At 45.7% G+C, this 27,777-nt stretch overlaps 1 protein-coding gene across 1 annotated transcript in view; it reads left to right on the top strand.

Moving 5' to 3' along the window:
* The first annotated feature begins 5,125 nt into the window (after window positions 1-5,125).
* MTAP (methylthioadenosine phosphorylase) overlaps window positions 5,126-27,777 on the top strand; it is a 46,344-nt gene continuing 23,692 nt past the window's right edge. The window contains exons 1-4 of the mRNA XM_029920876.1: window positions 5,126-5,262; window positions 14,032-14,118; window positions 15,304-15,362; window positions 18,415-18,582. Coding sequence (XP_029776736.1) covers window positions 5,230-5,262; window positions 14,032-14,118; window positions 15,304-15,362; window positions 18,415-18,582 — 347 coding nt within the window. The 5' untranslated portion in view covers window positions 5,126-5,229. The remainder of the gene's footprint in view (window positions 5,263-14,031; window positions 14,119-15,303; window positions 15,363-18,414; window positions 18,583-27,777) is intronic.

Here is a 27,777-nt window from a genome sequence, read left to right as displayed (position 1 = left end):
TAGAGTCAGAGGAAAACTAGACATGATTTTTCTTCAATAAACCCACATTACATACAACTTAAGTCATCTTCAGTAGAATCTCCAGACAGGAAAAGATAGATACAATTTGAAGTGAACATTGAAGAAGAGATAAACCAGCTTGCACTGGAAGCGCTTGTAGCCATTTCCGGGGTCAAATGTACTTGGAATTGAAGGAAGAGATGGAGAAAACTGAGCGAGTAGAACTTGACTGGATTGAAACAAGATGCTTTAAATTGTCAAGGAATGGCCAGCTAATCTCAGACACCAAGTTCAAAATAGTCTATTTTGAAGTGGACTTGACCTTGCTGATCTCATTTCAATACATTTGGTTCTTCCTTGATCCAGAAATACAGACGCCAGGTTATGTTTTATTACTGGACACTCCGCTTTTAGTAAAGGTCATTATTAGGGTTTGCCACCAAAAATATGTTATAAATATTTTTTGAGGAAGTTAATGTCTAATTCCTTCTACAAAGTGTCCTGCAATAAATGCTTTATAAAAATTAGTTTTAAATAATGTTTTCTTCTTTTGTGAGACATTACTCTGCTTCTTTGTTTTCCTTTTTGTTTTCTTAAAATTTCAGTCTAAGTAATAATTACTGACCTGTAAGACAAATATAAGGAATGTAGAAAGGTCAAATTAATTAAGCTTTTAAAATAAATTCAATAGGAATTCAAGTCTCTAGTAGTTAAATGTTAGTGTTAAATGGTATTGTGGCCTACATATATGGTGTCAGAGAGAAGTCACAGAGCTGTCTTTTTTTTAAAGTAATAAAATAATATAATTCCTTTGATTATTTCCCACAATCAGGAGTGTTAAAGAACTTGAATTATAGATGAATATTTTACTAATATACAAAATAATGTTAAATTTTCTTTACAGAATATTATCTTGAAGCTGGCTTGGTACATATTTGCATATCTTTTACATCTTATCCGAATAAACACCAGCTACTATTCCCTTTTGAGTACATTATTTGTCCTCATGACGGGAAAGAGAAGTTAATTATTATGAATACTGCCTAGGGGGAAATTTCACTGAACACAGTTTTGCTAAGGTTTGTTGTGTCTATTTGGGATTATTTTTTTTTCAATGACCACACTGTGTACAATGATGACATTAAGTTTCTGAACCTCAATATATACCAGTTCAGACAACTCTGCGAATCTTTGTGTCTGCATGGGTTTGCCACCTGGAAATCTGAAGGGGCAACAATTGTTAAAATTTATTATTACACCTACTGATTTTCTTATTGTCTTCTTAAGAGATTTTGTTGACCATGTTCTGCTACATCCAGAGTGGCTCCTCCTAGCTTCCAATGCCAAACTGTAATCCACTGAAAAAGTAGTGGCCGAAACATTCACACCCATGGTATCTGTGACACCAAAATATTGAAAAAAGATCTGAGTTGCAAGAAATTGGAGCTCTGGAAAAGCACTCTCAGACTATTTAGAATTTTTATTTTGGCACAAATTTCTAAAAGGTGGTAGGGAATTATGTGAAGTTCCTTCAGCCATGATAACTTGATAGCTTTATCATGCCCACTTGAGGAGGGGTTACCAACGATCTCGGGTCTCTTTTGGGGAATCCATGCAGCAGTGACACACTGGTTAGGAGCAAGAGATGTGACCATTCACTGGGAAAGCTGATATGGTTGACTGAGATGATGTAGTTCACACATCAGTGTGAGATTTCCTCTTGAATATTTGATGATCCTGAAATGACTTGAAGTCTTCAAAATGTCATATAGGCATGTTTAGAGACACAAGTGATTAGCGATTCTCCCCTTACAAAAGAAATGTGGGACACTGAAGAACCATCATTGCTCAAGATGTGATATGGGCAGTGATTAGTAACACCATCTTAGTATGTTTGTTGGCTGGGAGCTGGAAGTTGGGGAGGTATGTATGAGTAATTACCTGGAAAAAAGAAGGTATTGAAATACCTGCATAGTGTCATAATCAGAATTGTTGTAAGGCAGCCTGGGTACTTCTTTAGAACTGTCTTGGAAAAAACAAGGTTATAGGTACACAGAATTCATAGGGTAAGAAGAAAAGGATAGAGCAAGATATTACTTACATAGACAGATTCTTGAGATACCTCTTGTGGATTCCCCATAGCAATCAAAAAGACAGATCACGGGACTCCTGGGTGGGTCAGTCGGTTAAGTATCTGACTTCAGCTCAAGTCGTGATCTCATGATCTATGAGTTTGAGCCCCGTGTTGGACTCTGTGCTGACAGCTCGGAGCCTGGAGCCTGCTTTGGATTCCATGTTTCCTCTCTCTCTGCACCTCCCCCCCGTGCTCTCTCTTTCTTTCTCAGAGAGAGAGAGAGAGAGAGAGAGAGAGAGAGAGACCACTATTACAAATTTTGTCCTCTGTTGATTTGGAAGCTTATTAAGAAAAAAAAATATCTAAAACTTGGAAATAAGCCAAAAAGGTTACTGTCTGTCTTTTCAAAGACACATTAAGACATTATCCAACAAGTCTGCCCAAGGGTCATCTGCTTCTGGGGGTGAATGGCCAACAATGGCCCTCACCCTTAGCCAGACCAACTCTCTACCTGTTTTCACATAGATTCAAACTAAGAACAGTTTTTACAATCTTAAGTGGGAAGGGGCAAAATCTAAAGAAAAGTGTTATCTTGTTATATGTAAACACTACATAAACATAAAGTTGTTCTGTAATATAGCCATGCTCACTCAATTAGACGTTGATTATTAGACATTGAAATTGGACATTGAAAATGTAGACATTGTCTACATACTCTTTGATTTTTTGCCTCTTAATAGGCAAAGCTTGCAGACCTTTCCTAAGGGCTATAACTTCATTTTATTGTTTCTTATTGATAAGTGTTCAGACTCAGTTTGTTATGGTTGATAAATTACTTTTTTTTTTCGAGTGATGTAACTCAGCAAATGGGATTGTTGGTAGATTACAGTTTTATTGTTTTGCAAAACAGTTTTGTATCTAATTTTGCCACCTTCTAACTACTATTTTCTGCTATTTCTGATTCTTACTAACAGACACAGGCGGACTATATATTCATTTGATTATTATGTTTTTAACTTTCTGAAAACTTATTTTGACACATTTTTCTAAAATTGGATTTTTATTATGAGAATTCTGTAATGGCTGTCGTGAGTTCAAAATCACCTAGAGTTTGCTAGTCCCATGCTTCTCAGTTCTTGCATGTTTTTTTTTCTCATAATGCGTAGTGATAGAAACTGTTACAGTCCCCTTAGGAGATGTCTTGTACTAGATGCCCCCCCTCAAACACACACACACACACACACACACACACACACACACACACACACACACACAGAAATGGTGCCTGACAATCAGCTGGGGGAGAGGGGGAGGAAGCGTAACTGGTTTCCTACAAGAGGTTAGAAAAGTGCTTGAATTTTGTCTAGAAGTGTTAATTTCCTCCTATTGATGGCTTGTGAGTTACATCACTCGAAAAACCAGACCAGATTTGGGACAATTTTCCCTTCACAGACATCACAGTTCAAGAGCACATGTTTGAGCCCTAACCTGCAAGTTACAGTAGAAAAGTCCAGAAGTCCAGTTTATCCCCTTCCAAATTTCCAACTCCTTCTCTGAGCTGTCTTCTAATGCTTACAGGATCCAACCTATCCACTGGGTCTCACTTTTGGCAGAGAGGCAGTCCAGAACAGAAACTGGACTTGATGGTCGCATCAAAGCACTTAAGTTGGTCAAGATCCCCTAATTATAAAGGAATCATACCCAGGGTATCTTCCCACAAGGGTTCGCTTCTGATCACTGGGCTTCCTGCTCCCCAGTAGAGCAATCAGCAGACAGAAATCCCAGAAAACTATATCCCGGAGGGACTCCCAGGCTTCTGCCTTTTCAAAGGAACACCCCCATCTTCTGCTTTTATTCTTTAGCCATTTTATTTTATAACTTAAAAGAAACAAACAGAAAACCTTTACCTTGTAAGAAAGGGTAGACCTAGAGCCAAAAGTAACAAGAGAGCGGAAGTCTACTATTTCAGTAAACAGTTTATATGAGCCACAACCCACAAAGTGATATTTTAAATGAAATTGTACTTGTGTCTTTTTTCAGCGTTTTGCTGCTGTAGGGAAAGCAGAAAGTACATTCTTCCACAGCCATCCTCCAGACTCCTCCGGTAATGCGCAGTATTTTTTGTATCTTAGAACATTACTGCCACCCAGCATTTAGTTTAGAAGAGTTTAATCCATCAAGGGAGGTTAAACTAGATTATTCCAGCAGGGAAGGGGATGAGGATTTTGACAGGAAGGGATTATCCCGCGGAGGGCTGGTGCGCTGCGTTGGGGATGGTTGGGGGGCGGGGAGTGCAAGCAGGGGGCCGCGGGAATGACCAGTCGGTGTTAAACAATGAAGACTATGAGTCTGGATTCTGGATCTAGGTGTATCGGACATTGACCGAGGCGGGAGAGGTTAACGATGGCCTGGGCCATCAAGCCAAACCGGGGGTTGGCAGTGTCTCATCCCCTCAAAATCCTCCCCTCAGATTGAAGATGAGTATAGTATGCAAATCAGAAAGTTATCCACTAGCAGATTACTGTTTATTTCCTTTTTGTCATCTCCGAATCTTGCGTCCACCTCATCCCTACTCCGTCCCCCAGGAATTAAGGGACAGGAGCACCCCCCCCCTTCCGTTGGGTCGTGGGAGTACGAAGATCAAGGGTCGGCAGCCGAGTGTTTGCAGCGGGGCAAAAGGTCTGCGGAACAGCCAGTTCCCTCCAAGGGAGTCTCTCTCCCGCGAGAACTTCTGGAACGCGGGCCGGCCTGATTTTACTGATGCCGAGATTGCAGCTACCAGTGGGCAGAGCGGGTGGGGAGTGGAGCTCTTCCTTGTAGGGATCTTGAGAAAGGTCAAAGGCACAGAGTCTGCGGCCGTGCAAGGGCTCAACTAACGGGCTCCATTCGCAATCGTGAACCAGTTACTTAGAACTGGGGGGAGAAACAAACCGGAAAGGTCAGCCAAAGAGGCCGGACGCGGGAACCTCGAATTGAGGAGGGGGGTGGCGGGGGCGATTCCCACACAGGCAGCCAATCCAGCTGTCCCGGGGAGGAAGAGGAGGAGTCAGGGCCGCCCCCGGGAGTCCGCACTGCTCCGCGCGTAGCCGCCACTACAACTTGCTCGGCTGTTGGGCCCAGCGCGTCCGCCACCGCAGCCGCCTCCCCGCGCAGATATGGCCTCAGCTGCCACCCCCACGACGGTGAAGGTGAGATGAGCCGTCTGGCGGCTGCAGTCCGCCCTGCTCCCGCCCGGGGGGACCGCGCCTCCGGGCCACGCGCGTGGCCTGTGCGCCCCAGCCACCGCTGGCAGGGTCTGTGGCCCGGCCCCGGGGGCTCTGGCCCAGGGGTAAGGGTTGGGGGAGAGGGAGCCCTTGCAGCCTCGCGTCCCCTTCACCCCCCCACCCCCCCTCCTTGGGCTCAGCGGCACCTGTACCGCTCCAGGAGTAGGCAAGACCCTTTGGGGAAGGGCGGTGGGCGGAGGCTGCGGTCGCCCCCTACTCTTCCCCAGTACCACTCCTTTCCGGCAGGCAGCGGGGATCGGGGGGACCTGGCAGCGTGAGCCCCGCGACTGCTGAGACCAGGCCCCTAGTGCCGGCCAGACTCACGCTTCCGCTCCAACTCGGCTCGCTAACCCTCGGCCCACGTGGGAGAACTGGGTGCTTGCACTTGTGCAAGCTTCCGGTTTTTTTCTTATTCTTTAAAACGTTGGGCTTTTCTGTCCAGAAGTTTTCCCTGCAGTGCAATGCTTGGGGAATTCTGAGACTTTTTGACTTCACGAAAGGCAGTACTGGGCCGCTCCCTGTTTGGAGGCCTCTGGCTTTAAGCTGCTTTGTTTGCAACCTTGAAAGTTAGAGATCAATTTCCTTGTACTCTCAGACCTCACTGGTCTCCGTACAAGGGATCATTGTTTGGTGGGAGCTTTGGCTAGAGGAGGGCCTGAGTTCCAAAGGGTGCGGCGAGCTTCCCTGGGGCTTTTTAAACACTTCTCTCCTGGTTGGAGTCTCGGGAGAGAGAAAGAGTGTAGAATTACAGAGCAATGGAAACATTGATGATAAAACTTAAGATCGCTCCTAGGTTGTTTATGATTGGCCAAGAACTCCCTAAATTTGTGTGACTTCAGAAATTCTTGGCCGACGGGATAGGAAGGTCTGGGATGGATCCCTCTTCAGCGATCTCTTGATTTGCGCCTTTGTGTTCCATTCTTCAGGGAGAATCCATTCTGCGGTGTGTATTCAGCAGGAGTGATTTCGTTTATCAGTCCTTGCAGCTCTTAATGAGAGAGGGTGGAGAGGGTTGCCTTCATACTCAGACTTAAAACTCCGTTTTTACATTTTGGAAGAATCTTGCGTTTAACAAATATTTGTAGAAGGCCTCTGCCTTGTTAGTGGCAGAGAACAAGCCGAAAATATTTATGAAGCTTATGAGCCAAGTAGGTGCGTTCCTTAGGTGCCTATCTTTTAAGTGGGGATTTTCCTGCAGGGTTTGCTGGGATGGTGACAGTTGTCTGTCTAGCACATGATTGAAACGTATTTAGATGTTAGTGCTTGTAAGTGGGGGAGCTGAAATGAATTTTACATGTCTTTTCTCCACTGATTATTGTGCTCGATTATTGTGCTAGGTCTTATAAGGCGACAGCGTTCAGTGGCCAAGCCGCTGAAGCAATCCCCTTTCCCTTACAGGAATACACTTAAAGTGACATTAAAAGCAGAGAGGGATGATTATGGAAACAGCCTCCCTTCAGTCTTGTTTTATATTCTCCAGTCACACAGTTTCCCTGTGAAATTAGTGCAGTGCACTTAAGTGCAGAATGGGCATTGACCAGAGCCCTGATGTAAATACTGAGTGACGCATATTTTTGGTCTTGGCGAGCTGCTGAATGTAAAATGAAGAGGGACAAATAAGGCTAGACCTGCTGGCTGGTTGCTCTCCGAGCTTAGAAACGGGACAGCTTTGCTTTGAGGATCCATCATGGCAACACCAAATCCCTCAGACCGCTGAGGTGACAGCCTGTACAGGATACACAAGGTGCTGGTGTGCAGAGCAAAACAGGCTCCTGAAAAATGTACCCTGTCCCCAGGTCGTGAAATGGAGAGCTGGAACGTTTCTCAAGACCGTATAGTCATGTAGACCCTTTCTGTGGTCATAAACCTGAGGCCTGGAAAGGTTGACTAAGGTGTCCAGGACTATACGGCTGGACCTAGATAGTGATAGGATTGGGCCTAGAGCCTGGAGGTCCCCCAACTAGATGTTGTGAGGCAGTTCTGAAACCTGACATGTGGTCTTTGTGGCCTGTTGTGCTCTGTGAGTCCAGAGATCATGCAGCCGCCGCCCCCGCACCCCCCCCCCCCCATGCCCGCTGGACCCTCTCCCGTGGTGTTAAGGATAGCTCTTGTCTGGGAGGACCTCAGGGAGGCATCATCCTCCAGCATCAGTCATGGGCAGGTGGTATGTATGATCATGCAGAGGGCTAAGCTGGTTTTTGGCACCCAGACAGAACATTCTAAAGAGCTCTTTCAACTGGCTGTGGTTCCCCCCTGGCAGCTGCTCTGGGGGATCAAAATTAAGCCTTATTAATCATGGTTGTTACCACAAGGAGGGAATATGGTTCCATCATAAGTGTGTAGTGGGCCATGTGGATGGAGTGGAGAATGGTGTGGAGAGAGACCGGCAAGTCACGGAGTCTAGACGGCGATGAATGGGCCTTTTAAGCCCTCCTTTGGCTGCCTGAGTGTGGCTGACAAAGGCCTTCAGACTGAAGGTCCTTGAGTGACTCTCCGAAACCGGGGATGACCCTGGGACCCCAACTAGAAGCCAGAGGCCAGTGAGCCTTCATTTTGTGCCTCGGGCCACAGTGGCATTTTGGACAGGACACTTCCTCCTTTTGTCCTGAGCATTGGAAGGCATATAGTGCATCCTGGACCCCTCCCCACCAAAGGCCAGTGGTGCTCCTGTCCCGTTATTGTGACAGCCAGAAATGTCCCCATGGGTTTCCAGACACTCTCAGGAGAGCCAGGACACCCTGGGTTGAGGGACCCGGGCTAAATCCCTGACACAGACTGCCTGGGGAGGAGATGCAGGAGCAGCCCAGTTTGCATCCTGACCGGCATAGAAAGACCAGGTGATGGGGGCTTTTTGTTGTTTCAAGGGATGTTTTTATTTTGTTTTTGCTGGAGGTGGGAAGATAGAGACGGTGACAGATATGAATGCATTATTTCATTTGAATCTCATAATTCTCCAGATTAAAAATCTCCTTTTTAGTACAGATGAGTTAGCAGGTGATATAAATTTTTGGGTGCAGTGGACCCTAATCTTTAACTGTGATTGTGATCATGGTATTCTGTTGTGTTTTTTTTTAATGTTTATTTTTGAAAGACAGAGCATGAGCAGGGGAGGGGCAGAGACAGAGGGAGACATAGAATCTGAAGCAGGCTCCAGGCTCTGAGCTAGCTGTTAGCACAGAGCCCAAAGCAGGGCTCGAACTCACGAACTGCAAGATCACGACCTGAGCTGAAGTCGGGATGCTTAACCGACTCAGCCACCCAGGTGCCCCTATCGTGGTATTATGGTTTGTGCCTCTGAAGCATCTAAAGCGGTAGTTTTCAAAGTGCATGATGCATCTATGCCCACCTTGGGGATTTGTTAAACGTGCACATTATTAGGCCCCATCCCAGGCCTGCTGAATCAGAACCTCCGGAGGTTGGGGCCCAGCAATGTGGTCTTTAAAGAGTCTCAGTGTATTCAGAAGCCCACTTGAGCATGACGGCTGCTAACGCAGGGAGCTTAGAAAAGGCCAGGCATCTGCACCTGTTACCCAGCTCTCCAGGCACTTCTTGGTGGACTAGCTTTCCACGGCTGCAGTCACTGTTACCACAGACTGGATGCTTTAACACAGGCAGATGTATTCTCTCGCAGTTCTGGAGGTTACAAGTGCAAGAATGAGCCTAACTGGGCTAAAATGGGAGTGTCGGTGCAGTGGCTCCTTTTGGGAGGATCCAAGGGAGAGTCTGTTCCATGCTTTCCCAGCTTCTGGAGGTCACCAGCGTTGCTTGGCTCGTGGCCTCACATCACATCACCTTCCTTCCCATTTGACCATCTTATAAGGACATTTAGCATCTACCCAGGTAATCCAGGATAATCTCCCTGTCTCGAGATTTGTAATTTAATCCAGTAAGGTAACATTCACAGGTTCTGGGACTTGGGACACAGACAGGATCTCTTTCAGGAGCGTTAGTCAGCCTGTGACACTCAGCTAACCCACGTTTTGGAAATTCACGGTCTGGCACAGTAGAACTACCTGAGGAGCTTTAAGAAGAGAGGCCTTGCCTTGCCTGGTTAATCAGAGTCTCTGGAATCTTGGACTTGAGCTTCGGTATTGAAAGTTCCTCACGGGATTCTCGTATCCAGGAGCTGACCCAGGAGGTGCACCGCTGCCCTTCCGCAAGCGAAAGAAAGCTCTACAGAGCACGGTTAGCGTTGAGGAAAATCCTTCTTGAAAAAAAAATAACTGGACATTTCAGGAGGTGAAGTATATCTTCAAGGGGGATGTGTACCCATCAGAATGAACATCCTGACTTTGCAAGAGGAGGTTGGTTAAGTAAAAGCTGCGGATGCCGTGAGCCCCGCTATCTCTGATCAGAATATCGCGTGACCGTATCAGTTTGCTAGGGCCGCCATAGCAAAGGACCACAAGTTGTTACTTAGGCAGCAGACATGGACTCATCGTCTGGAGGGTGGGAGGCCAAGATCAAGGTGTTGGTAGGGTTGGTTGCTTCTGAGGCCTCTCTTTGGCTTGCGGACACCCAGCCTCCTGTGATTCACGTGACCTTCCTTCAGTGTGCTTTGTGTTCCTAGTCTTGTTTTGTAGGGAAACCAGTCCGGGTGCGTTAGGGCCCTTCCCATGACTTCATTTAACTCAAATTACCTCCACCATAATCCTGTTTCCAAAAAGAGTTGCATTCTGAGGTATTAGGTATTAGGACTTCAAAATACAGATTTGGGGGGATCCGGTTCAGCCCATAACCATCACCTACAAGGGTGGCTTACGAAGAGGAAGAGGGGCATCTTGTCCCAGATGGAGCCACCAGCTGTCTCTGTGGACCAGATTGCAGTTTTTCAACAGGCCACCCAGGCTGTGGCATTTGGCCACTCTCTCCCCGTTAGAGCCTGGCTTCTGGGATGTTGCAAGGCCCTGGGAGGCTCAAAGCCAGGTTGGCTCAGTTAAAGGACAACTTTGTGTCTTTTGCTTGCCAAATAGGTCAGCGGCAGCCAGAGCTGAAGGACTGAAATGCTCGGATCAGGGATTGTCTCCAGCTTGAGGTCTGGCCCGCTTGCCTCATTGTGAGGTTGAAGTGCTCAGAGGCAGCCCACCTGCTCTGGCAGGAGCTAGCCTCAACTGCTTGGTGCTCCTGTGTTTTGAGAATGCCATCACGGAGTGCTAGGTTCCTTTAGATAGTGCATCTAGGCCTCAAAGTGATGGTGAGTGATTCTCGAAACCAAGGGGGATATGTGAAATCTCCCAGGTCTAGGTGCCAGGAGAAGTAGACAGCAGGATAGGGGTTAGTATGAGCCCTTTTAACATTGCTGGAAATAAACATTCTGGTCAGGTAAGACAGCATTTAGATAAAATGCTTTTGCACTTTCTCTCTTCTCAAGTCAAACTCTCTTCTCTTTTTAAGGAAATTGACTTGGATTGACTTGGTGGTCTGTCAGTGGGAAAGTGTGGGATGAGCCAGTAGCTGTTAAAATTTGGCAGTGACCATGATTGACTGGGGCCGGGGGGGGGGGGGGGGAGCTTATGTAAAGTTGGCCTGTAAATCCCGTCCATGCGTTCAAACATATTTCTAGCAGTCTAGGGTTGCCTGGAAGGAGCACTGATGCTTCTGGCCCAGAAGGCCCGGTAAGGTCTTGTCACTGCTTCCTGAGTGTGGACGAAGTCACTGATGGGAAGGCCCCTCCCTTCTGAGGTGTTTGCCTAGCTGCCAGAGTCATTATTTCTATGCTTGCTCTGTGACCCTAGTCCAGAATTTGACCTCTCTGAACATCAGTTTCCTTAATACATGGAGACAGAAAAGCTTTCCTAATATGGTATGACATTATTTATAAGGGACTCCAGCGGATATTGGGAGGTAGTAGTACCTCGCTGCAGTTGAGCATGAAAGACCTGGGTTCCTATTCCAGCTTCACTCCTTAGGATTTGTTCTTGGACAAGCTTCTTCATCCGATGCTTTTTTTTTTTTTTTTTTGGTCTTTGGTGAAGTGGGTGGTTGTGAAGATCAGCCGAGGTAAGGCGTCTGAAGCACTCAGCCTGGCGCTGGTGACGTGTGAGTGCTCAGACACGATTACTTCACCCCCAAGCCCCAAGGCATTACAGGGGCTGGTACTGAATCGACTTGTTGTTGAATTGAGAGGCTCCACGTGACACGAAATTAGGCCATGGGTGCTTGAGTTCCTTCCTAGTTGTACTTTGCTGTGGGGCCAGCAGGTGGCAACATTGCCCCATCGTGGCACTGCTGGCCTCCATCCGCCCCAGGAAAATGCTTAGAGGTCCATTTCCTGGTAGGGCCCTGTGCAGTTGCTACACGTGTTCTGTATCCCTTTTGAGATGTGGTTTTCCACGAACAGTTGGAGCCGGTTGGGTGACTGGATGTGCTCATCTATAGATAATTCCAGGGCCAGAGAGCCTGTTCTTCTGGGGAGCGGTACCAGCTCCTGCTTTTCATGCCCAGTACTACATGTTCCTGTCTGAGGCTAAGTTACCAGCTACCTAGTGCAGTCACGCAGCCGGGGTGCTGTGGACTGCAGCTCGGGGCTGCTGACGGGGGGGGGGCTCAGGGGCTCTCAACTTCAGCAGGATCCCTGGTTGGCGTTTCTTTGTCGCTGCTGCGATGCTGGGCCAGCTTCCTCCAAACTGAGCTGGTTTCACAGCAGAGTCTGTTTTGCTGGTGTGTACAAGTCTGAGAATCCAGTATTGAATCTGGAATTTGAGATGCTGTGGCCCAGTTAAAGGGAGGGTTAGGATTGTAGAAAACGGAATTTCAAAAAATCTTTTTCTATCAAAATTGGCATGGTTTAAATGTACTAACTTAAATGAACATTTCTGTTGATTTGAAAACTGCAGTATTGGTTTAGTCTTATGATACGTGGTAGCAAGGTACAGGAGAAATGTGAGGTTGGCATCAAACCTGTAACCTGTTGTGGTTTTAACAACATACCACAAGGTGGCACCAACCTCAAAAACTAGGTTAGCCAGGCCTTTTTTTTTTTTTTTTCAAAGTTCTGAATCCTGTAACTAGCAGTCCTTCAGCAAAATCTCACTAAATTACCCATGTTGTTTTGTCCCATGTTTTTCTTTCCAGAAAACTGTGGGCCAGAGAGGTAGCCATTTTCTTACATATTTAATAGAAGTCAGCTTGTGTCACCTGATCTGAAAATCACTCAGATGTTCAGTTAATTCTTAACTCTGGAATTTTTTCTCAAGGAGCTGCTTTCTTTCATTTAGTAGATATTTTACTCCAGTGAAAATAGATTTAAAGCTTTTCGTTGAAAAAAAATGCACATGTCATGTTCCATTCGGTTTCTAGTAAAGTGTCATCTCTCTGACCCTTCATTGGTAATTCAAATCCTATTTCTCTTTGAGGAATTATCAGCCCAGGGAACCTTAATGATTTTAGTCATTGAGGTTTTAGTTAACCGTTAGTTAATATTTAGTTGTCTTTTTACTTATTCTTGTTTGTGTTTCTTAGTCATCAAATTAAATTAACTCTGGGATTGCAGTATTGGGTTCCTGTAACTCTGATTAGACCTAAAGACAAGGACTGATACGTTCTTCTCTGGAAAGTGCAATACAACACTTGAACTTACATTTAGAACTTGTTGGGGCACCAGGGTGGCTCAGTCAGTCAAGCATCTGACTTTGGCTCATGTCCTGATCTCACAGTTCATGAGTATGAGCCCTGCATCGGGCTCTGTGCTGGCAGCTCAGAGCCTGGAGCCTGTTTCAGATTCTGTGTCTCCCTCTCTCTCTCTGCCCGTCCCCCCGCTCATGCTCTGTTTCTGTCTCTCAAAAATTAACATTAATTAATTTTTTAAAATGTTTTAATGTTTATTTTGAGAGACAGAGACAGCGTGAGCATTACTCATTTATACTTATATATATATGAAGGATAGTTTGATTTTAAAAATATACACAGAACTAACTTTAATACTTTTCCAGACTCTTCTATTCATGATCTCTTACAGCTCTGTGATTTCAGTGGCATCGGAAAGAAAATCTTTGTTTCTTTATCAAATGGCATAATGAGGAGAAATTATTGCCAGATGGGGATACAGAATATTTTCTGTCCTGGCCGTCTTCTGAACATTCTTTATTCCATAATCCACTTAGGAGAGAAAATAAAATTGGTTAGAACTGTCTACAACCAAACCACATGCCTAATTTTTAGGTTTGCTTTTCTAACTTAAGTTAGTTAAAGTACCTTTCTATGCTACCTTTGTTATTCCCATAGTCAGACATAAATACCATACAGTCCAAAATATGTCCCACACATTGGTTATTTCTGGAATATAGAAGATTCTCAAATATGTATTGAATGAGTAATTGTTTTTCTGTGATGTTCAGTTTTTTAAAAATAACTAGGGCTGAGGTGTCTGGGTGGCTCATTCGGTTAAATGTGCGACTTCAGCTCAGGTCATGATCTCACGATTCATGGGTTCGAGCCCTGTGTTGGGCTCTGTGCTGACAGCTCAGAGCCTGGAGCCTGCTTCAGGTTCTGTGTCTCCCTCTCTCTCTCTGCCCCTCCCTCACTCTCTCTCCCTTTGAAAAATAAAATAAACATCAAAAATAAAAAATAAAAATAACTAGGGCTTAGCAGGAATGGTGAAGAGCATATATGTATGAATAAGTGAACTTGCTTGAAAGTGATTTTGTTTGTAATGAAAAATGACCAAATATGTTGTCTTTTTATTGTCTCCTTTAGATTGGAATAATTGGTGGAACAGGCCTGGATGATCCCGAAATCTTGGAAGGACGAACAGAAAAATATGTTGATACTCCATTTGGCAAGGTTAATACCCAGTTAGCAGAGACATACCAGCTTTTCCCTTTCTTCTTGCTTTCTTTTTAAGTTAAAAAAGACTTTTTTTAAAAATGCTTTTGTCTTGGCAGCACAGGGCTCTCTGCCCCAGGCTGAGAGGGGCCAGTATTCACATCATTGGCTCTGCCAGCTGAGACAGTGTCCCTAAGAATGTCTTGGACTTACAGGATTGAGAACATGGCTTTTGAAACTGCGCTCATAACTTCTCAAGTTTTGTCTCTAGAAGCCAGACACTCCTTTCAGAGACCGCAACTGTACTTCTTCAGACCTCTGCATTCAAATCAGCTTCTAATTGGAGCCAGTGTGTCTTCCATACTATTTTTGAAGACAGACTGATGACACATGGAAGCAAATAATGCAAAGTGGCCTTTTCTCTGTAAGCTCTGGCCCAAAGGGGGGGATTTCCTGAGGAGGCAGAACGCAGTAGCGTAACTAAACTGGAAATAAAACACTCCTCTTCTGTTGCATGGAGGCTTTTGTTCTTCAGCTCTTGTGGCTTCTGGCGAGGCTGAGGGGTCTACCTTCTAGCTCCACGGTGCTCCTTCCAAACTCGATGGTTCTCCTGGTCCTAGAAGATCCGTGCAGCTGGCAGTCCCAGCCCAATCCTCCTTTTCAGCCAAGTCTATAGATTGACTTGGCTCATTCCATGGTCTCGTGTTTTCTTGACCCTCTCCCCCTCCCCCCAGCACACAGTTGTCAGGACCTTCCCCTCCATTACCTCAGGTCATCCCGTGGCCATCTTAGACCTGGTTGACACGGCGCACTGTTCGTGTGCTGAGTCCTTAAATTCTGTGACAGTGGACTGCTTTCTGCACCTGCTCCTGTACCCACCAAATACCCTTGACACATCTCTCTTTGACCAGTGTAACATCAGAGTCCCCTGGGGCGCTCGTTACAAATAGTTCTAAGTGCAGTCTGCTCCGTGCACCAAGGCAGCGCTCCGGGCCTTGTGGATTTCTGTGCTTGTAGAGGGCTCAGCAGTTAGTGAATGACTAAGTTAATCAAATCTAGACTCTTTTACTTCTTTAAAAGGGTACCTTCCAAGTTTCCGTGAATCCTTTTGTGGATGAACAATTGAAACAGCAGTTTTTAAATTGTTTATGTATGAGTGTTTCCATATCTCACTGGATTGTAACCATTTTTCATTATGTTCAGCCTTCTGATGCCTTGATTTTGGGGAAGATAAAGAATGTTGACTGCGTCCTCCTTGCCAGGTAAGATACTTTAAGCAAGTTCAACCCGAATTCTGCAGAGAGTAATGACGTGGGCGTGGGTTCCTGTATGCTGGTGGAGCCCGGGCCGCTCTGCCACCTTTTTTTTTTTTTTTAATGTTTTTATTTATTTTTGAGAGAGAGAGAGAGAGAGAGAGAGCATGAGCAGGGGAGGGTCAGAGAGGGAGACACAGAACTGGAAGCAGGCTCCAGGCTCCGAGCTAGCTGTCAGCACAGAGCCTGACGCGGGGCTCGAACCCACGAACTGTGGGATCATGACCTGAGCCGAAGCTGGATGCTTAACCAACTGAGCCACCCAGGCGCCCCGTCTCTGTCTCCTTAATTTACTACTTAGGGTTCTGGGGTAAATTATTTGGACTCTGGAGAACAGAGGTCTCACCCCATCCCACCCCACCCCTCCCCCTTAGGCTAGGAAAGTGGGTAGAATAATCAATGAGCAGTACAACGAGTCTGACAAAAATAGAAGCTTCTGGTTTCAGTTCTAATTTCAAGAGAAGAGATGCTTTCTCACGTTCATTGTTTTTCTTCTTTTTTAAAATTAATTTTAGAGAGTGAGAGTATGTTTGTAAGCAGGAGAAAGAGGGGCGGGAGGGAAAATTTCAAGCAGGCTCCACGCTCAGCTTCAAGCCTGATGCAGGGCTCACTCCCACAACCCTGGAATCATGACGTGAGCTGAAATCAAGAGTTGGTCATTCAGCTAACTGAGCCACCCAGGTGCACTCATTGTTTATCTTCTAACAAGGTAAACTGCTTCATGGGGCGCCTGGGTGGCTCAGTCGGTTAAATGTCCGGCTTCGACTCAGGTCATGATCCCACGGCTGGTGGGTTCGAGCCCCGCATGGGGCTCTGTGCTGACAGCTAGCTCAGAGCCTGGAGCCTGCTTCAGATTCTGTATCTCCCTCTCTCTCTGACCCTCCCTGCTCACACTGTCTCTCTCTGTCTCTCAAAAAAATAAATTAAAAACATTAAAAAACAAACAAACAAACAAGGTAAACTGCTTCAGTCATGACCCCTTGTGTAGTAAGGGCTCTAGGTTTGCAGGGAGTGGGTTTCCTTTGGTATCCACACTGTTTTCTTGACCAGGCTGGCGCCATCCCACTATTACAGAGGGGCAAATCATGTTTATCACACATTTGGAAATTAGACTACATGGATTAGTTTTCTGTTGCTGTAGAACAAATCACCACAAATTTAGCAGATTAAAACAACACAGCACCTCACGTTTTCTGAGCACTGGGCGTATGGGCACAGCTTAGCTCAGGGTTACGCAAGGTCACACAAGGTACACTCAGGACTTGTTCTCATCTGGAGCTCCGGGTCCTCATTCAGGCTTATGTGCATGATGGCAGAATTCAGTTCCTCTCAGCTGTAGGCCTGAGGCCTTCTGCTCTGTAATCTTGTCCACGTTCCCTGTTACGGGGTGCCTGTTACGGGGTGCCATCCAGGGGCGTAGGTCACAGCATAGTGGCCTGCTTCCTCAAAGCCAACAGGAGGTGGTGCTGTAGTACAAGCTGGTGAGGTGGAACCTAGTCCGGGGAGTGACCCCAACACGTCTGGTGTAGCCCATTGGCCAGAAGCAAATCTCACCTCTACCTGCAGTGGAGGGAGGAGGGAATTACATGGAGCATGAACATGAGGATCACCTAGAGTCTGTCTGCCCCACCACATTTTTAAAAAAGAAGTGACTCTGCTAAATTCAGTAAAACTAAATTTTAGTTTTAGATGGTCACCTGGGTTGATTTCAGGCAAACTTCTTCATTGCTCTGTGGTCATTGCTGGAGGATTGATTCATTTTTTTCCAGGCTCTAAGAGAACAGAGCTGGTGGTGTGGCCCCGTGGTGAAGGTTTTATACTCCTACCAGTGCACTGTGAACGATTTGTCCCTCTAATGTAGTGTTTCTTTTTTTAAGGTTTCATTTTTTTCTTTTCTCCTTTCCTTTTCTTTGAGAGGGCAAGGGCACAAGTGAGCTAGGGACAGAGAGAGAGAGAAGCATCCAAAGCAGGGCTTAAGCTCACCTGACGCGGGGCTCCCACTCATGAACCATGAGACCGTGACCTGAGCTGAAGTCAGATGCTTAAGAACTGAACCACCCAGGCACTCCTCTGAAGATTGATTTTATTTTTGAGTAATCTCTACACCCTACATGGACTCAAACTTAAACCCTGAATCATGAGTTGTGTGTTTACCAACTGAGCCACCTTGGCACCCCTCTAACGCAGTGTTTTTTAACTGCTTTTTAAAAAAATGTTTAGCATTTTTGACAGAGAGAGACAGGGAGCAAGCAGGGGAGGGGCAGAGAGAAGGGAGACACTGAATCCAAAGCAGGCTCTGGGCATAGAGCTGTCAGCGCAGAGCCCTTATGTGGGGCTTGAACTCAGACCATGACCTGAGCCAAAGTCAGACGCTGAACCGAGTGAGCCACCCAGCCGCCCCTCTTACGTACTTTTGATTTTTGAATTTCTTTTGAAAATCTTTTTAGTGTTTTGGAGACGAGCTTTAGGAAAGTGCATATACTTGCTGGGCATTCATGAGCCTCCACCTTCTAGAGGTGATCTATCCACTCGGGATAAAAACCATGATAAGCTCTTCCTCTGTCTGAGAGCTGTTTTCCATAATTCTGTTGTGAACGTAAGATTTTTTAAAAAATATAAATATGGGGTGATACAAGGGATATTTAAAAACAACCCTATGGTGCAGGTAACATCCATATTACAAATGAGAAAAATTGGGCTGGGAGAGCCGAGTAGCTGTGACGAGGTCACCCCACTAGTAAATGGCAAGGCTCGGATTTGGACTCAGGTCACTCCAAAGACCCAACTTAGTCGTCATTCTAGAAAGAGATTTGTGTGGGTTCACTTACTTCCTTGAAAGCTTGTTTCTGCGTTACCGCTTTGCTTTTCTATAGTGGAAAATTACATGTGGCATTGGTAGTTTCTCAAGCAGCCCCGAAGAATTTCAACCCTTTGTGAACTACTCTTCTCACCGTGGTCGAGTGCCCTGCTCGCTCACCTGCCATGTCTGCTGACCCCACAGGCACGGGAGACAGCACACCATCATGCCTTCCAAAGTCAACTACCAGGCGAACGTGTGGGCTCTGAGGGAGGAGGGCTGCACGCACGTGCTGGTGACCACCGCCTGCGGCTCCTTGAGGGAGGAGATCCAGCCCGGCGACATCGTCATTATCGATCAGTTCATCGACAGGTGAGCACATCGCTGGGGATGCTTTAGGCTCCTGGCAGATCATCCCCAGCTCAGATGGATGTTTTGTGGGGACCTGGGAGAGATGGGGAGGGCGGACCTACAGACTTGCTCTAAGCTCTTCACTGTGGAAGTTTTTAAACATCGCGAAACAGAGTAAGAATCTCTCAGGGTAGCAGTTCCCAGCTTTGCCACATATCAATTCACTGCAGCCTGTAATGTGAAAAGATAAGGATTCTGTTAGAAACAAGCAAATCACTTAATATTTCCGTAGTGTTAGCTGTCTGGACAGTGCTCCCCTTTTCTCTACCAGCTTACAGACTTGTTAAGTTGGTTTGTTCAAATAAGGGTCCAGAGGGGGTCCACTTATACATGTATGAGCTAATAATGTTTCATCCACCTCCCTTTTTCCTTTTTCTTGTTATTCTGTAGCGTCCTCAGTCTAGACTTTACTGACTGTATCCTTGTCACTTAGGGTGTCCCCTGTGCCGTGTGTTTGATGTAAACCAGTGGGTAGCTCTGGAGGGCTGATAAGAACCAGGTTCAAATTCTTGGCAAGAATCCTCCCTTCTGCTGTGTCCCAGCAGGCATGTGACATCTGGTGGTCTTTACACAGTGTTAAGGTCTATCAGTTGGCTCTGGAGCTAAGGATGTCTTTATTATTTAATTGCACAAGTAATTTATAACTGTCCTTTACCGAAAAAATTCAACAGTAATACACTGCCAAGATCCTGGGCTTTTTTTGCACTTGAAAATAGTTAAAGAGATCACAAGGGAGAATGGGTGGTCTCCTAGGGATTCCTGCCCCCTGGCCCCCTATGATTCGTGGTGAAAAGAACCACCTCCCAAGGTGTTTTGGATGGAGACAGGTGGCTGCGCTCTGCACCTTGAGTCAGTGGTGAAGAGAAGTAACACAGAGTGTAAGCCACTTGGTGGCTTCTGCTGAAGTCCCCAGACCATGACCTCTATCCATCCTGCCCTTCCCATCTGCTCTGAGTCTATTATATGCAGACACCTCTCTTACCTCTTCTATGGAAGGGATGTTTATTCAGTCTGGTTCTTTGTCTTATGCCTGTCAGAGATCTGTTCTAATTTAGAGTCCATCATGGGGTGCCTGGGTGACTCAGTTGGTTGAGTGTCCTACTTCGGCTCAGGTCATGATCTCATGGTTCGTGAGTTCGAGCCCCACGTTGAGCTCTGTGCTGACCGCTAGCTCAGAGCCTGGAGCCTGCTTCAGATTCTGTGTCTCTTTCTCTCTCTACCCCTCCCCTGTTCACTCTCTGTCTCTCAAAAATAAATAAATGTAAAAAAAAAAAGATAAATAGTAATTTAGAGTCCATCAGAACCAACCTTGATTGTTCCCTGATGGAGTGAAACTGTTGGGTTGAACTGTATGAAATTGACCATTCTTTAGGTTAGAAATGGTTGAATATCAGCAGTTTCATGTGGCTCCACCTCATACATAATGGGGGTAGATGAAAATCATTACCTGTCCTTCATGTTTCATTTTTCCTATCATTTTTGCAGCACCTGACATCATATATCTATCCTTCTTTTTCTCTAGAATATAGGCCATATAAGGGTAAAAACCATATCTGCCACTTTATCTCTAACACTCAAAACAGCGCACGGCCTGTAGTTGCCCAGTCAGTATTTTTTTTTAAGTTCATTTTATATTCTTTGAGAGAGAGAGAGAGAGAAAGCGCATGAGTAGGGGAGGGGCGGAGAGAGGAAGAGAGAGAATCTCAAGCAGGCTCTGTGCTGTCAGTGCGGAGCTGGACATGAGGGGGCTCGATCTCACAAACAGTGAGATCATGACCTGAGTTGAAATCTAGAGTTAGACACTTAACTGACTGAGCCACCCAGTCAGTATTTTTTAGCAGTTGAATGAACAAGATCATTTGAAGGAAGAGAGAGGCTGGAATTCTTGATCAAAATCTCTACGGTTGTCAAGAGTCTGTGTGTTTGGAAGTAATGACTTGAGAAGACGGTTGTAATCTGCTTGTGTTTAATAAAGCAGAGTACATGCGCTTGCCTGACTGGCTCGGTCAGTAGACTCTTGATCTCAGGGTGGTGAGTTCAAGTCCCACATTGGGTGTGGGGCCTACTTAAAAAAAAAAAAAGCATAGCAGAGTATGAAACTCCATCTTCTGACTGATTCAGATTTATAATGGATTATAGATGATGCTGGAAAGAAATGTCTGACTTGGGTCTTAAGCCTCAGATTAATTTGTTACTTAAACGGTGTAACAGGACACTGTTGTGTTTGCCAGGTATTTTCCTCGCATATAGTAGATGTAGATGTTTCACATTACTGGCTTTTTCAAGAAAGCTGTTGGGGCGGAAGGATGGAGAATAGAAAGGGAACAAGTGTGCCCTCCTCTCTGGTTTCATCCTGTCTCAGCATTCCTTAGCTGTGGAACCTTAAGTCTTTATGTATCTGTTTCTTTCGTGGGCGGTGTGAATAACCTGACTCCTTACACTTGCCTTGGAAATTCAAAGTCTCTAGCAAGTGCCTTTCATCTGGCACATGCTCCCTGCCCAGGACTTGGGTGCCATTATTGTGAATGTGGCATGTTGGCTGGAGGGGCATGTAGTTCACATTATTTGGCAACAACAGAAGAGACTTTCTCTTAAAAGGAGGATCCCTAAGAGGACATCGTTTAGAAGGAATCTTAAGTTTTATATTGATGACCTATTGCAGTGATGACATTTTGGATTTGTTGGGCTAAAATAAGACATTAAAGCTAATTTTACTTATTTCCTTTACTTTTTCTTAATGTAACTGTTAGAAAATGTAAAATGATGTAGGTGGCTTGCAGCATTACTGCTATTGGACAGTGTTTCCGAGTAGTGCTGGCACTAGCTGAGCTGCTTCACCAAGCTTGGGTACGCACATGATTCACTGTGAGTACGTTCGCGTCATAGGAGAGGACATTCGGCACTTTTTACCTTATGAGTAATGGCCTTCGTGGGTTGAAGGTACACCTTGGTGTGTTCAGGCACCTGATGCGTCCTCTGGCTGCCGGCCTCAGGCACAGAAAGGTGAGCTAGCAGCTGTGCTGTTTGTGGCTTGAGGTCCCCACAGCCACCTGCCCAGCCTCAGCCTGGGGGACAACACCACAGCACTCTGCAAAGCCGCCCACCTGGTGGGTGATAGCCACGGGAACAGGAGCCCTGGATTAGGAGGTTTTATCTTGGCTCTGTTAATCCTCAGCCAAATCAGCGGCCCGTGGGGCTCTCTTAAATCCAAGTTGAGCCCCACCGTTGCTTAGGCTGCTTCTCCCTGTGCTCCCTATGGATTCTTCTACAGGGACTGATCTGGAAACATACATTTGCTTATTGCTGTCACTTTGTGACACATTAGCTTAGAAAAAATATCCTTGCCCTGAAGTGGTCAGAGGCTTAGAGGGATTGTTTCAATCTCCCTAACAGCAATCCGTGGTAAAGAATCAGGAAGGAGTAGTGTGGCCATTCTGAATAGATGGCGGAACTAAAACACGTCACTTTCTCTGCCCTCAGTGCCCAGCCTGGCTCATCAGCCATGCATACCTTAGAGCCCGTTCAGATTTAAGAGTGATGGGGGCTCTGGTTTTATGGTGGTTTTTAAAAATAAGATTTCTACCCTAAAAATGGAATATACCCTTAAGGGAATATGAGAAGCTCTTTTTTAAGAAAATAAGCTCGTTGTCTTCTTTTTTTTAGTTTGTTTATCTTGAGAGAGTGCAAGTTGGGGAGGGGCAGAGAGAGAGAGAATTTCAAGCAGGCTCCACACTGTCACCACAGAGCCCCATGCAGGGTTCAAACTCACGCACTGTGAGATCGTGGCCTGAGCTGAAACCAGGAGTTGGACGCTTAACTGACTGAGCTACCCAGGCGCCCCAAGCTCGTTGTCTTCTGAAAATAATGTTTTTCGCTCCAGCTGTTTCCAGCCTGTGAAAAGTTGAAAGCCTGGGCCTGAGAGAGGGGGAATCCTGGGTGTGGCTGATTGGAGAGAGCAGGACAGCAGACAGGTGGCGAGGGGGCAGCTCCAAGTAGTTGTGGGGTGTGTGCAGTCATCTCTTTCCCAGACATGCAAGGAGCATGTAGCAAATATTTCAAGTGGAAAATAATGCTCTTGTGTTTGTGATTAGGGCAGCGGTAGAAAGCAAAATGGATCTTAATCTAGAATTTAAATACCAGAAGAATGTGTTGGTTTTGTCATTTTCCCATCCTTCCCACATGGTGACAGGTTTCTTGACTCTGCCCTGGCCCTGGGTCCTGGGCTCCAGGTCCAATGCTCTTCACAAACCAGAGTTAAAAATGGTGGTTGCTGCCAAGAACTTACAGGAGTAAGTCGTTCAGTGCCTCATGCCTCCTAATGGAACTGGCTTTGATCCATTTCCTCTACCTGGATGGAGGTCCTTGTTATCAGACCCACGGGTCATTGACAGTTGGGGATACTCCGTGGTTAAGAACGGGACTTGTTTCACTCCTTGATGGTCATTCCATGGTCCCTTTGAACTAGGGAAAGAATTTGAACTAGGGAGATGCTCCGAGATTCATAATTTGGGGGTTCTGCAACGCTACAAACCCTTGTATGTGTAGCATTTCCCTGTCACCCCCGACTCCTGACTCTCCATGTCGTGCCTGGTGCACATGGGGAGAGGATTCCAGCTGTTCCATGCGTGACTCTTTTCTTCACCATCAATCCTGTTATTGAAAGGAATTGAATTCACTATATGTTGGTAAGCTGTTTGGAAAGATGCCCACATTCTATTAAGGTTTTTTTTTTTTAAGATGCAGATTAGTAGGACCCATTAAACTGCTATAGCTCTTGGAACTGTCTCGACCTGGGGCTAACAAACATATCCTTGAAGGAAAAAGGGTGAGATTCTTACTTTCTAATAGTGGCCTTCATCAGGAATGTTATGCAGATAAGGATTTTTTTAAAACGATGAGAAATACAACCAAAAAAATTGAGATGAAAAAACAGCAGGGCGTGATGCCTGCTGCCAGATGTTTTCAGCAAAATGCTGTTAACATGTTAGCCTGTTAAGGTCTGAGGCCCCCGGTTAGGTTCTGCATGGAGAATGCGGTGGGAGAAGCCCCAGCTTGGAAGAGAGAATTGTTCCCTGGCTTTGCCCCCAAACTCTTGTCACTGAGTGTCCTCATCTGCAAATTGAGGGTCCTGGATTGGTTCTTGAGTTGATAGCCTCATTCTTCCTAGAGTTCTTTTTTCACTACATCAGGGAAAGGTTTGAGTAATGTGGTTGTGATGCTTGCTTGCTTACTCATCAGGAAAGTCCCGCTGTAAACACAGTGGTAAGGGATTATGTCAGTTTATTTCCCCCTTCCAAAGCCCCGGGCTTCCCCCCTGAGGTCATGGTGTAATATTGTTTGAACCGGCCCCTGTTAAGGACTGGCCTGAGGTATGCTCTGCCGTCTGTCGTATCGTCAGTCTTTGAACTTCTGGGGCATGGCATGGACTTTTATCGATTCTTGTGGGGCTTCTGGTAAGGGACTGCCCAGGAAGTGCTCCCTTAGTGCTTTTCCCATGCCTCTGTGCAGCTATTTCAAATCCTGACTGCTTTCTGCCCATCTCCATCCCTCTTAGTTGAGAGCATTACCTCTTCAGGAGAAAACAGAAGCTACTAGGCATAAACTCAGCATGTTCTTCCCTCCTCCCTCTCGCCAGCGGCTTGCATGCCTGCCCTTTGCCATCTTCCTGCCCGCACCTGTCCAGGAAGTGGGGGCAGCTGTATCCATGTTCCTGGGAGTCCCGCGTTCTGCTCTGCAGCCTGCTTCACTTACTGCCTCTCTCTGTATCCCTTCTCTTAATAAGAATGTTAATTAGCTCTTAATTTTTGAGTTACTACCAAGTACCACAAATTCCTTAATCCTGTTCGCCACGCATAAGTGTAATTTCTCAGTTTATGGTTGAAGAAACTTGAAACTCAAGAGTACTGGTCATTACTCTCTAGTAAGTGGGACCCACGGAGTTTGAAGTCCAGTTAGCGTCCAAAGCCTGTGACCTCACCCACCCCTCATGCAGACTTCCCAGCTCTGGCCTCCCCTCTTCAGAGCCCCACTGGCCACTAGACACAGGACCGGGTCCCAGAGATACCTCACACTTTGTGATCTGAGATTAAATTACACTTCTTGGATGTCTTCAACCCCACACTCTCACCCCACCTCTGCTCCCTCTGCCCCATTTGGAAACTGGCTAAGTTGATCAGACCCATGGCGCTGCCTCAGCCTGACAGTGCCATGGCTCTGGGTCACCCCTGCATGGAGAGTCCATCTTCAGGTCGTGCCTGTGTGTGCTTTGAACCACCCTCTGTGCTGTGTCACCACTGCCCTCATCTGGTCAGTGCTTTACTCAACATCCCTCCTTCTCTCCAGTGTGCCTTCTCTAAAGCTAGTTTCTGTACTACTCACGGAAATTAGAAGAGAAACAAAGACGTGATCAGAAAAGTGCTGGAAACAGAGCATCCGCTACTCTCTGGGAGGGCTCATCCCAGAGGCTCATCCTCGCTTAGGGTTGTTGCTCAGTGGTGATTAGCACCAACTCAGACCCACATGGCTGAGCTAACAACACAGCCTGGGGGGAAGGAAAGTGCTAATAAGCTCTTTGGGTAGGAGGGGCCAAGATGGCTGAGCAGCATGAAAAACTTTTCTGTGTCTCTCATCCCTGAAATGCAGCTGGATCAGCACCAAACCATCTTGCACACCTAGAAAACTGATCTGAGGATTAACACAACAATCTGCACAACTTGAACCACAGAACTCGGCAGGTACACAGCAAGGAGAGGTGAACTGGGGGAAAGAGAAATGGAAGGTAGGGAGCCGTTGTTGCTTGCGGAGAGATGATGGAGAGGGGGGAGGATACAGGAAAAGCACTCCCCCCGAAAATAAATGGAGAGAGCGAAAGAGTAGAAACACTCATAAGGGATTTAACAAGAAAGGGAGAGAGGAGAAGGGACAAAGAAGAGGATTTAAATACCATTAAGATACTGTAAATAGGGGAGTGGGGAGTCTGAAACCCCACAGCTCGATGCCTGTTGGAGCTCTAGTGGGAAGGGCAGATTCCCAGGAGCGGACAGTGGGGTCTGAGGGGTCTGAGGGCCCCGTGAGAAGTGGCTCTCCTGCTGGGAGGACATTTGGTAGAGCCTTGCAGCCTCCCCACAGGCAGAGGTCCCAGAGAACAGCCTCATTTGCTGGTGTTGGAACAAGGACATTAAAGGTGAAGCCAGGCAGCAGACATGTGTTGTGATTTACCATAATCCCTGAAACGCTGCTGCTACATGATCTCGTGAATTTTTTCTGGGGTGGACTGGCACCTGGCCATTGCTTGGCAAGACCCTTTCCCAGAGGGCTGGAGGAGGTCAAAGTCACAGGGCCCTCAGAAATAAGGGGTTTGGAAACACAGCTCCATCTGAGATAAAATTCAGGAGGGAGGTGCCACCTGGCTACCTGAGGGCTTGGTCATGGACAGTGTAGTAGAGGGGAGTGAATGGAAGCCAGAGACAAAGGAAGGATGCTTGATAGCCTGTTGGGGAGAGCACAGAGTTCTGGTACTAGAGACTGGGTAGCTGAAAATGGGTGAGAACCATTTTCACCCCTCCCACCCATGCGCCACAAGGATCTACCCCCAGCAAACTCAGTAGCACCATCTAGTGGAGAACAGAGCCATTACACTGAGCCCCATCCAACTGTGCCAGCCATACTCTTAGAGGAACACCCCAAGTCTCTGCCTGCTTAGTTTAAGGACCATAAAGTGCTTCATAGTTTGACTTCTAGGAGAAACTGGATGTAATTTCAATCATGTTTCATTCGGTTTGCTGATCCATCTATTCAGGGTTTTTTTTTTCTTATTCTTGAATACATAAAGAGAAAAATTTATTTTTATAAAAATAATTTTTAATCTTTTCTACTATATTTCTTTTTGTAAATTCTTTAAATTCTATTTTACTTTTATCATTTCATTTTATTCTGCCTTACTGTATTCACTTTTTAAATTTTTAAACGTTTTTCTTTTTTTTCCCATTTTTTTCTTTACCTTTTTTCTCTGTTCTATCAAGCTTCTTTCAACAACCAGACCAAAACACACCTAGGCTCTAGCATTCTTTATTTGATTTTGTGGTGGTGTTTTTAATTTTCAAATTTTTATTTATTTTTTTATTCTATTCTTTTCCTCCAAAATGACAAAATTCATCCCCCAAAAAAGTACAGGATAGCCAGAGACTTAATCAGCACAGATACAAGCAAGATGTCTCAACCAGAATTTAGAATCATGATAATAAGAGTAGACTCCCTTTCTATGGAGATAAGAGAAGTACAATTCAGTCAGGATGAAATTAGAAATGCTATAACTGAGATGCAATCTTGAATAGATGTCACAGCGGCAAGGATGGATGAAGCATAGCAGTGAATCAGCGATATAGAAGACAAATTTATGGAGAATAATGAAGCAGAAAAAGAGGCAAACTAAGGCAAAAGAGCATGATATAAGAATTAGAGAACTCAGTGGCTCATTAAAAAGGAATAATATCCAAATCATAGGGGTCCCAGAAGATGAAGAGAGAGAGAAGGGTAGAAGGCTTATGAGAGCAAATCATAGTGGAAAACTTTCCTAACCTGGGGAAAGACATAGACATCAAAATCTAGGAAGCACAGAGAACCCCCTTTAGATTCAACAGAAACTGACTATCAACAAAGCACATCATAGTCAAATTCACAGAATACCCAGACAAGGAAAAAATTGTGAAAGCAGTAAGGGAAAAAGGAGTCCTTAACCTACAGGGGAAGACAGATCAGATTTGCAGCAGACCTACCCACAGAAGCTTGGCAGGCCAGAAAGGGGTGGCAGGATATATTCAATGTGCTGAATCGTATGTGTCCAGAAATTCTTTGTCCAGCAAGGCTGCCATTCAGAATAGCAGGAGAGATAAAAGTTTCCCAGACAAATGAAACTAAAGGAGTTCATGACCACTAAACCAGCTCTGCAAGAAATTTTTTTTTTATAGTTTATTGTCAAGTTAGTACCCTGTAACACCCAGTGCTCTTTTCCTCCTCCATAAACAACACCTAAGGGGGACTCTGAGGGAAGAAAAGACAAAACAAAACAAAAGTAACAAAGACTAGAAAGAACCAGAGATCACCACCAGAAATTCCCAACTCTACAAGCAATATAATAGCAAAAAATTCATATCTTTC

Source organism: Suricata suricatta, chromosome 13, assembly GCF_006229205.1.
Source record: "Suricata suricatta isolate VVHF042 chromosome 13, meerkat_22Aug2017_6uvM2_HiC, whole genome shotgun sequence".
NCBI classification, from domain to species: Eukaryota; Metazoa; Chordata; class Mammalia; order Carnivora; family Herpestidae; genus Suricata; species Suricata suricatta.
Note: the sequence above shows the minus strand (reverse complement) of the source record. Positions and strands in the feature narration are given on the sequence as shown.